This window comes from Corvus kubaryi, unplaced genomic scaffold, assembly GCF_017639235.1.
Source record: "Corvus kubaryi isolate FWS band 111438036 unplaced genomic scaffold, C.kubaryi_AGA036_p1.0 68, whole genome shotgun sequence".
In the NCBI taxonomy this organism is placed as follows: domain Eukaryota; kingdom Metazoa; phylum Chordata; class Aves; order Passeriformes; family Corvidae; genus Corvus; species Corvus kubaryi.
The window spans coordinates 11,350,168-11,363,675 of NW_024582056.1; the positions used below are offsets into that span (position 1 = coordinate 11,350,168).

Genomic DNA, 13,508 nt, shown 5'->3' on the forward strand with positions numbered 1-13,508 from the left:
TACACCTCCTTCCCTGATCTGCTTTTCAATATGAAGACAGGTTCATATTTTCTACTTTGCTCTGGCAAGGCAGTACTTGGTTTAATGCTTCGATCTGCACAGGACAACAGCAAAGGTCTGGATATCAAAGCTCATTTAGAGTTCAAGCCATACTCATGGCTAATTCTTCTGAAATTCTCTGGCATATATGACAAGACTTGGACGTACAACAGGTGTCATTCTGCTGACTGGATTTACTCTTACTGAAGTAAGAGAAAATTACTCCAGACTCTTACTGAAATTTAAAATTGCAGTTGCCTGGAGTCAAAGAAAAGTTCTGCTGAGAAGTCTCATAAGCCCTTCTCTGACAGAAAGCAATTAGTTCACTTAGCTCTTGCTACATGATCTGTCTTCCCTCAGGTGCCCTTTCATGTCTCTCTGTGAGCCCTACTGATTCTGGCACATTCCTTGCTTTCGATGTGCAAGACTTTCAGGTCTTACTGCATTTAGCAAACCGGTTCTCAACCCTCTGTCTTAACAGACTTCTATTTTGTTTGTTCTTTCCAGTTTTCCTTAACTCAACAGTTTCTACTTCTTAGAGATCATCTTCTTGGTCTATGTCCTTCTGGGTAAGAACCAATGCTATACTCACAGTCAGCATATGACAACACAACCACTGTAGCATTTTACCTTTTGGGTTTCACCCTGAAGCAGCTTCTCAAAACAGAGATGCTTTTTTAAAATTTAATGTTACAGTGGTTTGCATTTTTTTAAACATCTTTGCTCAGATAAGGTTACTGGAACAGTCACAAAAACCCAGCTCTTATACATATAAAATAAGATCCTGCATGCTATTCAGGACTAATCCCAGAGTAACTTCTCTACTAGCTGAAGGAATAATGTGGCATCTGAAAAAAATAGATAACAGTGGACTATTCAGCCAGCCAATACAGGGATAGTTTTTATTTAAGTATTTTGTCCATGTAGCCTCTATGATTTTCATAAGCACTTCTTAAGTCAGGACTGCGACAGTATTTTAACCATTAGTAAGACAATTTCCATTTGCAGCACATGATGTACATGCAGATACAAGTTAACATCCTAACTTTTTTTTCATAGAACTTCCTTCAACATATGGACAAGTCAATCTTCTCAATTCCCTTCAGGCTTCTTCAAGAATTTGGACTCCCAGCAGCATCCCAGCACCTAACTATCTCCTGTAACATTTTAAGATGCCTATTGTATTACTTTGCTAGCAAATGTAGGCCTTTCAATCAACTTTTTCACAAGACAGTTTTGCTGTATTTACAGAAATCCTGGGAAAGAAACTTGTTGGTAAGCTGTAACTGTACTCTTACCTAATACAAGATGGCAAAGATTAGAATACAGGGATGCAGAAGAGAGGCTACTGGTACTTGCTATATTATTCAGGTTGCTAATTTTAACAGCCTGGAGGAACCTACCATTCACTGATGTTATTACTGCTAAGCACAGCAAGCATCTGCTGCTTACGGGCTGAACTATGCAACAGAATTAACATCTTCTGTTTATCAAAAAATTACCCCTCTTACTGTTTTCGGAAAGGCAGACATACTTCTAGTCTAGGTTAAAATAACACTCAAGTGACATTCTCAGACTTTTGCAATGTTTTTAGTTAAAGGTAGGTTTCTAAGAAAGGAGATCATCCACTTTACTCATTTACTGCAAATATTATTATACACAAGATTAACTTATTACTTCAAGGGCTAACTTCAACGCAGTGAAAAGAAATTCTCAAACATCATCAACAAATTAGAAGGTAAATGAAAAGCTACAGAGACTTTGTTCCCTCAAGTAAGCATTCGGTTCCTTTTCAACATGACTACACTACTAAGCACATTAATTTATTCTAAAGGAACAGACAGAAACATGATTGCATCTTTTATGTGGAACAACTAATGCTTTTTGAAAGCATATTCTTTATTTACTAGAACATTTTTCTAACTGAAGTCTAACACATCATCCAAGAATCCTTATAAAAGGAAAGAATAGATGCCACAGTTAAAGCATGGGGGTCTAACACTAGGGGTGTGTAGAAAAGGGAGGTAAAGAAATGGAGAGGTATAGGCAGCATCTCAAAAGAATCTCTGCTGAAATAAAGGTTACAAGTCATAGAATACATTCCTTCAATGAAGCATGAACTCCAAAACACGTGTGAGGACTTCTCTGTTTCGAGATGAAAAGCACAGCAGTCACTGCACGTATCTTGGAAATCTGTTGAACTGTACCTTCACCTACAACTAGGGCGAAGCACAATTGCATTATCATGGAAATGCAGGTGAAATCTCACACTACAACAATCAAATGCATTCAGTAGTTTAAATCCATCTTAAAGTTTAAAACTAACTAAGGAACGCAGTTCAGTGAAATAAAGGAGAATATATAAACATATATGTGAAAGCAACAATACATTCTGAGACAGACTTTTCCCAGTATGATCTAAGATTAAGACATCTGCAAAAGAGACTAAAATATAATTATGACCAAGAAGAGATGGACTACAATTCTTCTCTTCCCATTCCCCCTCACAACACCCATCAGATGCCTTTACCTTTGTATACTAGTCCTCCTCTACACCAGTAAGGCTCACGCAGTACTACTCTATGCCCTATGCAATGCTCTAAGCTTACAGATGAGAAAAACTATGAAAACGCAGTGCTACACTCTCAGACTGCACTGCTGCACCAAATCAGTCTCATACTACTACATTATTCAGACAGCAATTATCTTCATCACTGTAATTGTACAGAAGGCAGCAAACCACAAAGACTGGCAGAATAAAAAAAAAGCTGAACTATATAGAACTTATGAATCAGAGCTGTGAAATGTTTTACAGGCAGGCACCCTAAATACACACTCAAGTAAGGATTGAGCTTACTTTGCAAGTTAGCTACAAAGGAGAGAACGGCAGAAAGAAGTACTTCTCTTCTCATCCACAGAACAAAGAGTAGTTTATAAAATGTATTGTACCTTTTCCTCAAGAGATTGCATTGTCCTTATTTCCTCTCTAAGCTTTCTCTTTCCCCACAGTCATGCAAGTCAGAGCCCATCCTGACTTTAGACCAAGTTTCTTGCTATTAGATTTTACCTCTTAGGAACACCTTGACAGCTGATGCACTCAGGAAAGTAAGTTTGTTGGATTGATTCACACTGCAAATTTCCAGATGCAAGTAACAGAATTTGTCTGCATTTTGAAAAAGAATCAGAAACTAATCTATTTTTGCAAAGTACATCAATCCAGTAAAACTCAACCAATTACCTTATTAATGGCTGGATGTACTTTGAAAAAGCTGCATCATAAAAAAATTTTTAAATAACCAGATGTACATCTCCAATTTAATACATGGCAAAGCAGATCCGCTACATAAGCTTCTGAAGTACACTACTCCTGACTTGGACTGATGGACTTCCCTACACCACCAAGAAGCATCACAATTATTTTGTTGCACCAGGGAAGGAGAATTCCATATGTTAAACCTTGGGACTGAATCAGCAAGTTTGCTATGCCAATAAATAGATCCACTAAATCCCAAAATTCCTGCCTTAATACCATTCTTTTCCAAATGCCCAAAGATAGCAAGCGATTAACATCCCAGACAAGTCATTGCAACAGCAGAAACATACTAGTGATGAGAGACTAATTATGCCCATGTAGATCAGGTATTCATTACACCAGGTCAGCCACTGAAACATTAAAGAGAAGCAACTCTTGACATAATCCTGAGCAGCAGACTAATTCAAAATGCACCCATCAAAGCACTACTGGCAGGAAACCCTTCACATTCGCAGTCAGCATCTCTGCAAGGCAAAAAAAACCTAGAAAAGTCTTTTCTGGATTTAAGTACTGCTGCAGTTTGCCATATAAGAGAGGAAGCTCCTTTAAAATCGTCACCAAAAGAACAATGTGTTACAGAGAGTTTTAAAGGTATCACACTGGTTGTTTAGCATGCATCACTTAATCAGGTTTTAGGGGGGAAAAAAGAGCTTTTACTACCTTGTCATAGGATTCCATCAGAAGATGTGTTCAGAAACCCTGAAGTCATGTACAAAGCAGGAAAAGAGGATTGGAAGATTAAGGATATCAAAAACGATTATGAGGAACAACTTAACGAGATGCAAAGCTATGACTGAGAAAGGCTAAACTAGTTCAAGAGCCCAAAAACCTGCTTCTGTTAAGTGCATTAACTGATCAGTACAGAGAAAGTTAGGGGATTCCAACGCATCATACGTAGAGAAGCTAGTATTTTACTTTTTTTAATTCCTCAGAGACTTCCCTGATCCACAACTACAAAGGAAGAACTTGTCCTAAACTTTTTAATAGAAAATACTTCACAGCAAAACCTATTCCTGGTAATTCAGTATTCACCCAAAGTCACACTCACTTGATACTGCATTTGTACCAGAACAGTAAGTAATCTTTCTTTTTTTGATTTAAAAGGATTAGCTTTGTCATTCAAAATATTCAAAGTAGCCTAAAGTGCTACAAATGCACAATACAAATGCAACAAATTAATAGCTATAACTGTATCAAGATGCTAACATAACTATCATAAATGGAAGTAGTGTCTTAAAAAAACCCCAAACATTCAGAGCTGCTTGGAAGAATCAGAGAACCACAAAGGAAAATCTGTTATTTTCTTGGATTTCCAAATGGCAATTGACAATGGCCCCACACATCCTTACACAGGCTTATGAAGAAACTAAGCTGACATGGCATGAGGGGCAAGACCCTTCACATAGATAAAGAATTGTTTTAAAAAGGAAACAAGCAGCTGGAACTCTTAGTTTCCATATAAAAGGAAGATCACTAGTGAAGCCTCAAAGCACAAAAACATCAGGCAAGTCCCAGGTCAGTAATGAGGAGACAAAATATAAGATAGAACAAGATAGCCCAAGATGCAGGAATATTGTGACACTATCACACACAGGTCTGGTTCATGTGAGTTCCAAAGATAAAACAGGACTGCAAAGCATACAAAGAAGACAAACATCTAGCGGCAGGAAACAGTTTCAATACAAGGAATGATTAAACAGACTAGAAAACAACTGTCAGGTGATTCAACCTTTCCTCCCCTCCTTTTTCAAGTCCCCTGCAAAAAAGCACTCATGGTCTGCCTCTGTAATACACAGACCTGAAACTGGCAGCCTCTACAACCCTAGTGACAGCCTCAGGATAAAAAAAAATAAAAATAAAGATCTTTACATAATGCATGGCTTTACTGAGGAACATCTTCCCACAGGTCATTGCTGATCCCAGACCATAAAAGATCAAGACAAGTTCATACACAAAATCTACAATAAGCCTAAAAATGCTCTGCCTATAGCCCAGGTAATCCAAGAACCACAGATAATTTCAAACTGGGAGATGCTTTCAGGGAATATCACCACAAGCCCACATTGATATATTCTTTTCCCAGTATTTGGCACTGGCCTCTAACAGTCTCCCCTAGTACAGCTGTTGATGTTCTTAGTGCCAACTGTCTCTACCGCCAAAGCCTAACAACTGGCAAAACCACCACAAAGCTGATGCCAGGATTAAACTGCTCCAAACATGGCCCATTCTCCTTCACACACAGATGTGAGCACCTGTCATGTGAGCACCAAGGCCTTCTCATGTTTTACTACTTCAGCTCAGCCTTTCTGACCTCTAGTACCTCTAGTGACTCTGGAGGCTACTGCTGCCAAAACATTCCTTTCATTCCACTCCCCACAGCATCAGTCTCTAACGATACACTGGGTACCCACTTCGCACGGAAACTTTGTGCTTTACCAAGGCAACTTACTTGACCACAGGAAAAAAAAAAAAAAGAGATGTTCTGTTCTGTTGACAATTCATCCAGCAGCCATCCTGGAACTTTCCTTTGTACCAACCTTCAGGCATGAAAACTATCCATCTAACTACATCCTGATGCTCTCTCCAGAAATTTACTATGACTAACAGGTAACTACTTCCACGCTTCTCCTTGCATACACTCCAGCATATATACTGCCTAGTTCTACCCTGACCCTACAGCCAAGCAAAACAAGAATTGAGTGTACAATGCCAGCACTACCTGCCTCCTGCATTACGACCTCCACTAAAGGTGTCCACCTAGCACCACACATAGCAGACACCAAGGACTGGACAGCAGTGTGGATGAAGCACAGCCCACTGTGTTTGTTCTTTACTAGAAGGTGTTGGAGCAAGGCAGCACTGTTAAGTACAGGGAGGAGTTAAGAATAATCACCCTTGGGAGGCCCCTAAAGCCCTTACAAGAGCTGGACATTTCACTGCAGACAGTAAAGGCTCCAGAGCACCTCCAAAGTCTATACTCTTTCAGCTCAAAGTAGAAGAAAAAAAAAAAAATTGCAGAAGAGGCTGACAATGTGGCATCCCCACACATTAATTTGTATCTGATGGCTCTGACAGCAGTATAATAAGCAAGGGTTGACAAACATGCAACTGAAGCTATGCAGAGTCCTGGATGCAATGGATTTTTAACAGTGCATTGCACTAAACTGTAATTAAATTTATCTTAGTCAAAGTTCTGAAATATATCAAAAATGCAAAAAAAACCCTGTACAACTGGAATTAGAAACACTGCATACAGGTGAAGAAATAAAGACAGCCTAATACAGGCTTAGCATACAGGAGCACCACCACATCCCTGGACATCACTTTCTGTTTACACTATCATTCAGCTGCAAACTGGTGAACACTGAAGCAAGTCTTCTGGGGAAGCACTGTCATAAGCTTACCTTGCTTCTGAGAACTCTCCCCAAGGACCTGCTGCGGTCATCAGGGAATGCTGCCCTGAACCCTCCTTCAGCCCAAGGAAATGCAGAGGTCTTGGTGCTCTTGTACTCTATGGCGGAACTTGTGCGTCATTATCAAGAGAGACTTAAAGAAAACAGCTATATAGGGGAAAAATTGAGCACAGGAAGTCATCAGACACTATGCAACACTAATTAGTCCAGGCAGAGCCCCATTCCAATGTATCATAACAGTTCTGGTATCCAAACTAATCCTCAACAAGCCAGTTCTGTTATTTCTGCACAGCACTGTAATGTGCAAAGCAGATATGCCAGGTATTTCAGCACTAAGCTCATTCAACATCTACAGTTACACTGAACCTAGTTGAAAGTATTAAGCAGAACAGACTCATACTGTTAAAAATGCTTTAATTCTTTACTTACTTTGTTAAATTTATATTAAGAAGCAAAATTATTAAATCCAGTATGATTTTATACTATTCACAAGCTAGGAGCTACATCTTCAGAGAAAGCACTCTATTAGCTGTGCACCCAAACAAAAGCTATAGAGTCCTTAGCAAAACGTTTAGAATAGCTTGATGCCATATTTTGAAACAGTATTTGAGCATTTTTAAACTCTCTGGATGCTTAAACTACTCAGATATATTTAAGATACTGACTTTACAAAAACAGAAGGTATTTGCTGAACAAAGAATGCACACACTAAGAGGATAGATGCAGTTTTAAATGACACGAGAGGATATTTCACAGTACCAAGAAATAAGTTCTGAACATCAGTCACAACAGTTTGAATTAACCTCATAATATTAAAGGACAGTTCTCTGCCTTGCATCTGAAACCAATCATTTTGTCATCTGTAGTCCTAAACTAAACGCAGACATATAGGAATTTACACTGCTGCTATATTAATCACTCTGTTGAAGCACTGGAATAAATATGGCTTCAATCTCCTCACTCCCTACCTTCCAAAATTCTGTAAAAGCGTAACATGGGACAATCTAGGGCATCCAAAAGCACAGCTTTAGGATGAAATCTAATCAAGTACAGCTATTCACTCTTGTGTTTTATGAGAAAAATTTCCTTTATGAAGGTTGTCATGCTATCAAAGTGGTGAAAGCATGAGTCCACTGGAAAAAGAAGGAATGCTGTATATAAAGCAGAGGAAAACACAGCTTTTATAACATACAGTATTCCTAAACATCACTGCACCTACCATCACAAAGCCACGGACTATGAGCAGTGTGAATAAAACAATGACTTGCAGTGCTACAGACCATCCTCAGCTCTGAATGAGAAAGCAGAGAGAGCACAGTACTGTTTCAAAGCACGCAGGCAAATCATCAGAAGTACTACTGCAGCCTGGGAGAGCACTAACAGAGATTACCCTTCTTACCGTGTTACCAAAAGACAATACAGTAACACTGTGAGCCACTGCATATCACTTGGAAATTTCAGCATGTTGCAGAAAAACATTCTTTTAGGAACGATATTCACAGCAGAGTAAGCTCTATCATTCATGTACAGGGTAAGCATAAGAGCATCTATGATCAAGTACTTCTTCCAATAATCTATGTCCAAACCAGACTGCAGCTGAAGATTTTCAGGATCACATTTTTCAACAGTTGCATATACCAGTACAGCAACACTGAAGATGCTCTGTCAACAGATGATGAGTTATCGAAGTGATACTTCAGGACCAGGCTGACAGTTCCAGGGAACAGCAGGCAACTAAAGGAACATAAGGGATCCACAAGAAACTCCTGTAGGGATCTGTCCCCATCCCAGCCTTTTCAGTGCATTTTTATTTGATTTGACAAATAACGCACCAGCCAGGCTGAAAAAGTTAAGCTCACCACTAAACAGGAATTACTGCAGAAGACAGATACCTAAATCCACTCCATCAGTGACAGTATTCTTATTTCAACCACACAAGCACTTCATAAAAAATCACTAACACTAAACAGAACACTGTTTAAGAATACACACTTGTCCAAGATTCACCTTGGGTAACAGAACTCAAACTTTAAAGCAGAAACTGCTTGTCATATTTAGGTCTATGGTTTCAAGCTTCATGCTCTCCTTCAGCACTAGTTAGTTCCCTGCTACTTTAAGGAATGCTCTGGAACTACAGGATCACACATGCTGTAGCTACTGGTATCCCACTCCCAGAATCAGGTCCTGCTTTTGTAACAGAGATCCTTGACAGAAGATCAGGAAACACAGCTTCCACTTCCAAAGATATTTAGCAAAAAACTTGTCATTAACACATCAGCAAAAGAACTACCTACATTATGAACTGAACAGTGCAACTGAATCTCAGCTAAACAATTGTGTAGAGATTTTCGATAAACTCGTACTTCAAGAGTGACATAGCCACTATTAAAGGAAAGCCAAAAGAAAACAGAAGAACAAAAGATGAAAAAAATAAAGATATGTGAAAGGCATAGATGGTGCTGCCTAACAGCTACAGAACAGAACTCGCAGTGCCTGGATTTGAGTCACGGGTTTGCCATAGACCTGCTGGGTGAACTCAGGCTGCTCCACCTGCCTGGAGATCTGCCTCACTTACACTGACTTGACTTAGATTAAAAAGTTAACTCAGTGCTCTACCACGTCTCTATGAAAGTAAAACAAGAACTTCACACTATTTTAAAGATACTATTGGAACTTCAGACATACAGATTTCTTAGTATTAGACTCAAAGCTCCTAGCGCAAGATGCCTCTTAAAGATTCAAATTCTAGCTTCCTGTAAGAGATTTGAATTTTCAGTGTCAGTCTGGAATTAAAAAGCAGTAGTTCGAAGTCTTGTCCTCCCCCTCTTGAGGTTATGGTTTACAAAAAGAGAACTTTAAAAATATCTTTTAATACTTCTTAATAACTTTTAACATACTCAGCACCTGACACAAAAAGATACAACACCTACACAAAAGATAAAAGGAAGACACAGTCCTTAAGTTAAATCTCTCACTTAAAAATCCCCAGCTCATACCCTGTTATCTTTAGCTATTTACCCTCTACAAATACACTGTGCCTTTACTCCACAGGCATCCAAAGGTCTTGATGTTAGGATGTTCCAAGAAACTATTTTTGAAGGGACATCAGAAATCTGCCACAGTCAGTCAATGTAGCTAGCACTTTTTCCAATAACAAAATAACCTTAACTTTAGAAAGTAACATTTCCCCTTGACTGAATGAAATTTGACAGGTGAAATATAGTAATCTCTAAGAGCATCCCAGACATGCTTTGTTCAATTTCAGTCCCTTCTCCATGCCAATCAGATCAAACTGAATACTCGGCCTTACTAACTACCCATTTATATGAGAAAGGTATGGTTTACAAGATAGGGTAAGCTTCATAAAAATGTTCTCTTCAAAAAGACAAGATTTCTGCACAGGTATTGGCTGGCACAACCTATCTTAGAGCTAAAACACACTTGAGAGAAATGTTCTAAGACCACACTGACTTTCATGCCCATCTCAGAGAGAACTCGGCACCTCCCTTTCAAGTGATGTTCCTAACAATCCCGAAGCCAACCAGCTTGCTGCAACCTAAGCAGAGGCATTTAAAAACTAGCACAAGGGTTCTGAGTTCCTCTGAATGGAAGCCTTCCACTTCCCCCTTACAATCTGAATTGACACCTGGTAGCTCTGGCAAGCATCCTCCACCATCCTTGCTTTAATTATTGTAGGTGACCTCTGATCATGGTCTGACAACTTCACCTCTCAACCTACTACAAGGTAAGGCCTAACCTCCCCCGTACCTAAGGGTTCCCTGTCCCTGCGTGAATCTCTGCTTCGGCCAGGAGCCACCCAGCCGGCACAGACCAAGGTGATTTACAAAAGGGCACGGGTTAGTGCCCCGCCATCCCTACCATCGGCCTCCCTGCCGCGGCCGGCTCCAGAGGAGTTCGTGTGACCCCAACCCACCGCCCCCCCGCCCGGAGGGGCCGCAGGAGAGGCGGCCGAGGCCCCCCTTCCCTCGGGGGCTGCAGCAGCCCCCGGGCCCCCGGCTGCTCACCCCTGCACGCCCGGGCTGTATTTCCTGGTCTTCCAGGGGGTGCCGGGGCTCTGCAGCGCTGGCTGAGGCGGCTGCCGCTGCTGGTGGGGGGAGTTGTTGACGGCGACGCCGCGGCTGCCGGAGAGCAGGTAATTCATCCCATAGGTGCTGGCTTTATTCTCCCGTTTCCTGCGGCCCGGGTGGTACTGGTGCTGCTGGGGAGACGCCGGGGGCGGGTGCGGGCTGCGCGCCGGGTGCGGCGGCTGGTGGTGCCCATTCACAGCGTTCACTTTGTTCTCGTGGAAGTTAAAAAACTCCCCGGGTCCGGCCCCGCTGCCCAGCAGCCCGGGAGGAGCCACCGCCACCGCCCGGGGGCCGCCGGAGGAAGAGGAGGAGCCGCCACCTCCGCCGCCGCTGCACGATCCCGAGGAGGAGAAGCCGGGGCTCTCGGTGCCGGACTCCACCGACGAGCAGGAGGACGAGGAAGACACGGAAGGCGACTTCTGCAGCCGCCGCCCTCCCTCGCCGCCGCCGTTCACCGCCGCGGGGCCGGCGGAGACAGCGGGAACCAGTCCGGTCAACAGGGCCGGCGGGGAAGGCGAAGGCGAAGGCGGTGAGGAAGAGGAGCAGCAGGCGCCAGGCGCCCCGAGCCGCACGCAGCCGTGCCCGCGGGGCGGAGAGGCAGCAGAGTCCAGCGCCGGGGAGTTGAGGCAGAGGTAGTGCGGGAAGCTGGCGCCGCCCCGGCCCCCCACGCCCTGCGAGGTCTCCCAGATCTGCATCCACAGCGCATTCGCGGGTCCTTTCTGCTCAGGCTGGATCCAGGCCACGCGGGGATCCATCCACGCCCGCCCGCCGCCGCCGTCCCTCACTGCCCGGCCAGAGCTCCGCGCCGCCGCCCGCTCACCGCCCGCTCCCTCGCTCGCTCGGCCCGGCAGCGGCGCTAGGAGCGGCCCGGCACCAGCGGCATGTGTCGCGGGGAGGAGGGAGCGACGGAGGGCGGCAGGGCGGCCGGAGACAGAGCCGGGCGAGGCGAGCGCGGCTCGGCAGGAAGCGGAGGCGGCGCAAACTGTACCCGGCGCTGCCCGGAGCGCTCCGCTCGCCGTTCCAATGTGGCGTGTCCCCCTCGCCAGGGCCAGAACCGGCACTGCGCATGTCCCGCAGATTTTAAACCTTCACCGGAGACGGCCGCCCTGGCAACCGCACATGCGCGGGAAGCGGGAGGGAGAAGGGAGCTGGGAATGCTCCCCCGCCTCGGCGCTCGCCCGCCTGCGCCGGCGCGGAGCGGGGCGGCCGTGCCTCACGCCCGGCGGCGGGCGGGGCGAGCCGGAGCGCGGTGCCGGCGGCTCTGTAACTCCCAGAGTCGCAGGATTGGTCAAGCGGGACGGGACCACAGTGGTCCAACCTCCCTGCTCAAGCAGAGTCATCCCAGAGCACGTGGCACGCGATTGCATCCGGACAGTTCTTGACTATCTCCGGTGAGGGAGACTCGACAACTCTCTGGGCAACCTGTTCCAGAGTGTAGTCACTCCCACAGGAAAGAAGCTCTTCCTCATGTTTAGGTGGAACTTCTTTTGCATCAATTGCTGCCCTTTCATTCTTGTTCTATTGCTTGGCATCACCGAGAAGAGCCTGGCTCCATCTTCTTGACACCTTTCCTTCAGATAGTTACAGACACTGATGAGGTTCCCTCTCACTTGTCTTCCCTTCATCTCCGTGAGCAGCTGGCGCAACTGAGGCCCTGCCTCTGTGTTGGTTTCTCACAAACACTGCGTTGTCTGACCCCTCCATGCCACAGCTCATCCCCTTGAAGAAGAGTAGCCCAGTTCCCACAAAATAAAAGGGTGGATTTTGAGGACTAATTCAGAGAAGAAGCAAGTGCAGGCAGACCTCCTTTGGGGAGGCTGAGCAGCGGAAAGTGTGGGGCTGAGCAGGGCCACTCATTCCCTGGGGGAAAGGGGAGGCGCAGCTGATGCGTCCAGACAGCACCATGCAGTTCATAACCAAGGGAAGGCTCTCCTTGGATTGATAGTGCCAAGATAGCACCATAAAGCACATTTCCACTGGGTACTTCAGTTTTTATTGGGCTTGAGTCTCAGGGACACAGTGCCTGTTCCAAGGGGTGTCTATAATGGATGGGTTTCGTGTGCAGTGATCACTAGGTAAAATGCATACTGCTATTGGAGTGGGATCAGACACACACACCATGATCTAAAGATGGGCTTTAACAGCCAGCCCCCCAGAATCATGTCCATAATGGTTCTCTTTCTAATCTAAGGCCAGTGATTTGGCCTTTTCCTTGAGCAGCTTCAGCATGCATATGGATAAAGTGTCTTCTCCTGAGGTAGCCCCAGAAGCTCCAGCAGTCCAGGACTCCCCAGACTGTTCAACAGAGCCCTTAAGGTAACTTCAGAATAGCACAGAGAAGAGTTGTACATGCATGAAGACAAATACTATCAGGGAATCCGAGTTAGAAGAGCCCTCCAATGCAGTTGTGTGGTATATCTTGAATGATCTAGCAGAATGATCACTGCAGAAGGTGAGAAAAGGAGAGGTCCCACTCTCCATGATCCTGCTAATTCCTTTCCCTGCTGCCCTGCCCAATCCCTGATATTGATCAATGAGACAATTTAAGTTGTTAATTCAGAAAAGACTGCACTTGGAAGAAAAGTAATAGTTTTCAGCAGTTCATTTTGAATTAGCTTACTTTGTGGTCAGAGCTGGTGCTAAGGAGGGGGTGGA

The 13,508-nt window shown here is 44.2% G+C and overlaps 1 protein-coding gene across 4 annotated transcripts in view; it reads right to left on the reverse strand.

Annotated features, from left to right (window-relative positions):
- TENT4A (terminal nucleotidyltransferase 4A) overlaps positions 1-11,998 on the reverse strand; it is a 57,736-nt gene extending 45,738 nt beyond the window's left edge. For 2 of the 4 annotated variants that reach the window (XM_042048739.1, XM_042048738.1), the window contains exon 1: positions 10,791-11,998. In XM_042048739.1, the coding sequence (XP_041904673.1) occupies positions 10,791-11,608 (818 nt within the window). In that variant the 5' untranslated portion in view covers positions 11,609-11,998. The remainder of the gene's footprint in view (positions 1-10,790) is intronic. The other 2 variants (XM_042048741.1, XM_042048740.1) reach the window with 2 other exon arrangements.
- Between the last annotated feature and the right edge of the window lie 1,510 nt (positions 11,999-13,508).